The sequence below is a fragment of the Polistes dominula genome, unplaced genomic scaffold (assembly GCF_049000335.1).
Source record: "Polistes dominula isolate Pdom_NZ unplaced genomic scaffold, Pdom_raw_medaka scaffold_35, whole genome shotgun sequence".
NCBI lineage: Eukaryota > Metazoa > Arthropoda > Insecta > Hymenoptera > Vespidae > Polistes > Polistes dominula.
In genome coordinates this window covers 278255-279051 of record NW_028300968.1, presented here as the reverse complement: position 1 = coordinate 279051, position 797 = coordinate 278255, and the positions used below count along the sequence as shown (strand labels likewise).

The window sequence follows — 797 nt, the reverse complement described above, 5'->3', positions numbered from 1 at the left end:
TATATCTTGATTTGTCTCTAAGATTTTATTCTATAATTAATTAATCAATTAATGAACATATAAATATAATTGATTATTTTTTAGCGTATAATTTTAATAAATAATTGATCTGTTTCGACGAAAAAACTTTGGAATTAGGATCGGGCACAGATTTGGCGTGCGATGCTTTTAATTCGGAGGATAATTTAGCAAATCTTTTACTGCAATTTTCAAAGGATGTAAGTTCTTTTGAACAATTGAAATTATCAAATTCATTTTCTCTGAGACATGTTAAAAGTATTGACAATTCGTGTAAACAACCCTTTTCTGTAAAATAATAAATTGTTAATAACGTTATCATAAAATATGTTTAAAAAAAATATATATATATATCTATAGGAAAAAATACCTGCAAGCCCAACAGATCGACAGCTTACATAATCCTTTAATGCCAGTTCGTCTGCAACTTTAAATGGAACCTTAGCTTCATTTTGGGGAAGTCGTCCTTTAAAATAAGCAAGACTGACCCTCATTTTTTGTTTTCCTCTTCAATTACAACAAAAATGAGGTTATCTTCTTGAGATATCTATTAACACGTTAATAGAGATAATAGTCATTTTCAAATATTATTCATTCAAAATTTATATCAAATGTTCTTCTCATAATGTAATAACACAATAATAAAATTTTATAGGTTATACGTACAAATGCAACGAATACAAAAAATTAGGATTTACGACGTGAACTCATTGGATAATAGATGGCGCTTATGATGCAATTACTACGTGAAACAACAAACCACACTATAAATCGATTAT

At 27.4% G+C, this 797-nt stretch overlaps 1 protein-coding gene across 1 annotated transcript; it reads right to left on the bottom strand.

Moving 5' to 3' along the window:
• Positions 1-6: 6 nt before the first annotated feature.
• Positions 7-777, bottom strand: LOC107072415 (small ribosomal subunit protein mS37). The gene is made up of 3 exons (XM_015332319.2): positions 685-777; positions 389-565; positions 7-306 (listed from the first exon to the last, which is right to left on the bottom strand). The coding sequence occupies exons 2-3, from the start codon at positions 510-512 to the stop codon at positions 74-76; spliced, it is 357 nt and encodes a 118-aa protein (XP_015187805.1). The 5' UTR covers positions 513-565; positions 685-777; the 3' UTR covers positions 7-73.
• Between the last annotated feature and the right edge of the window lie 20 nt (positions 778-797).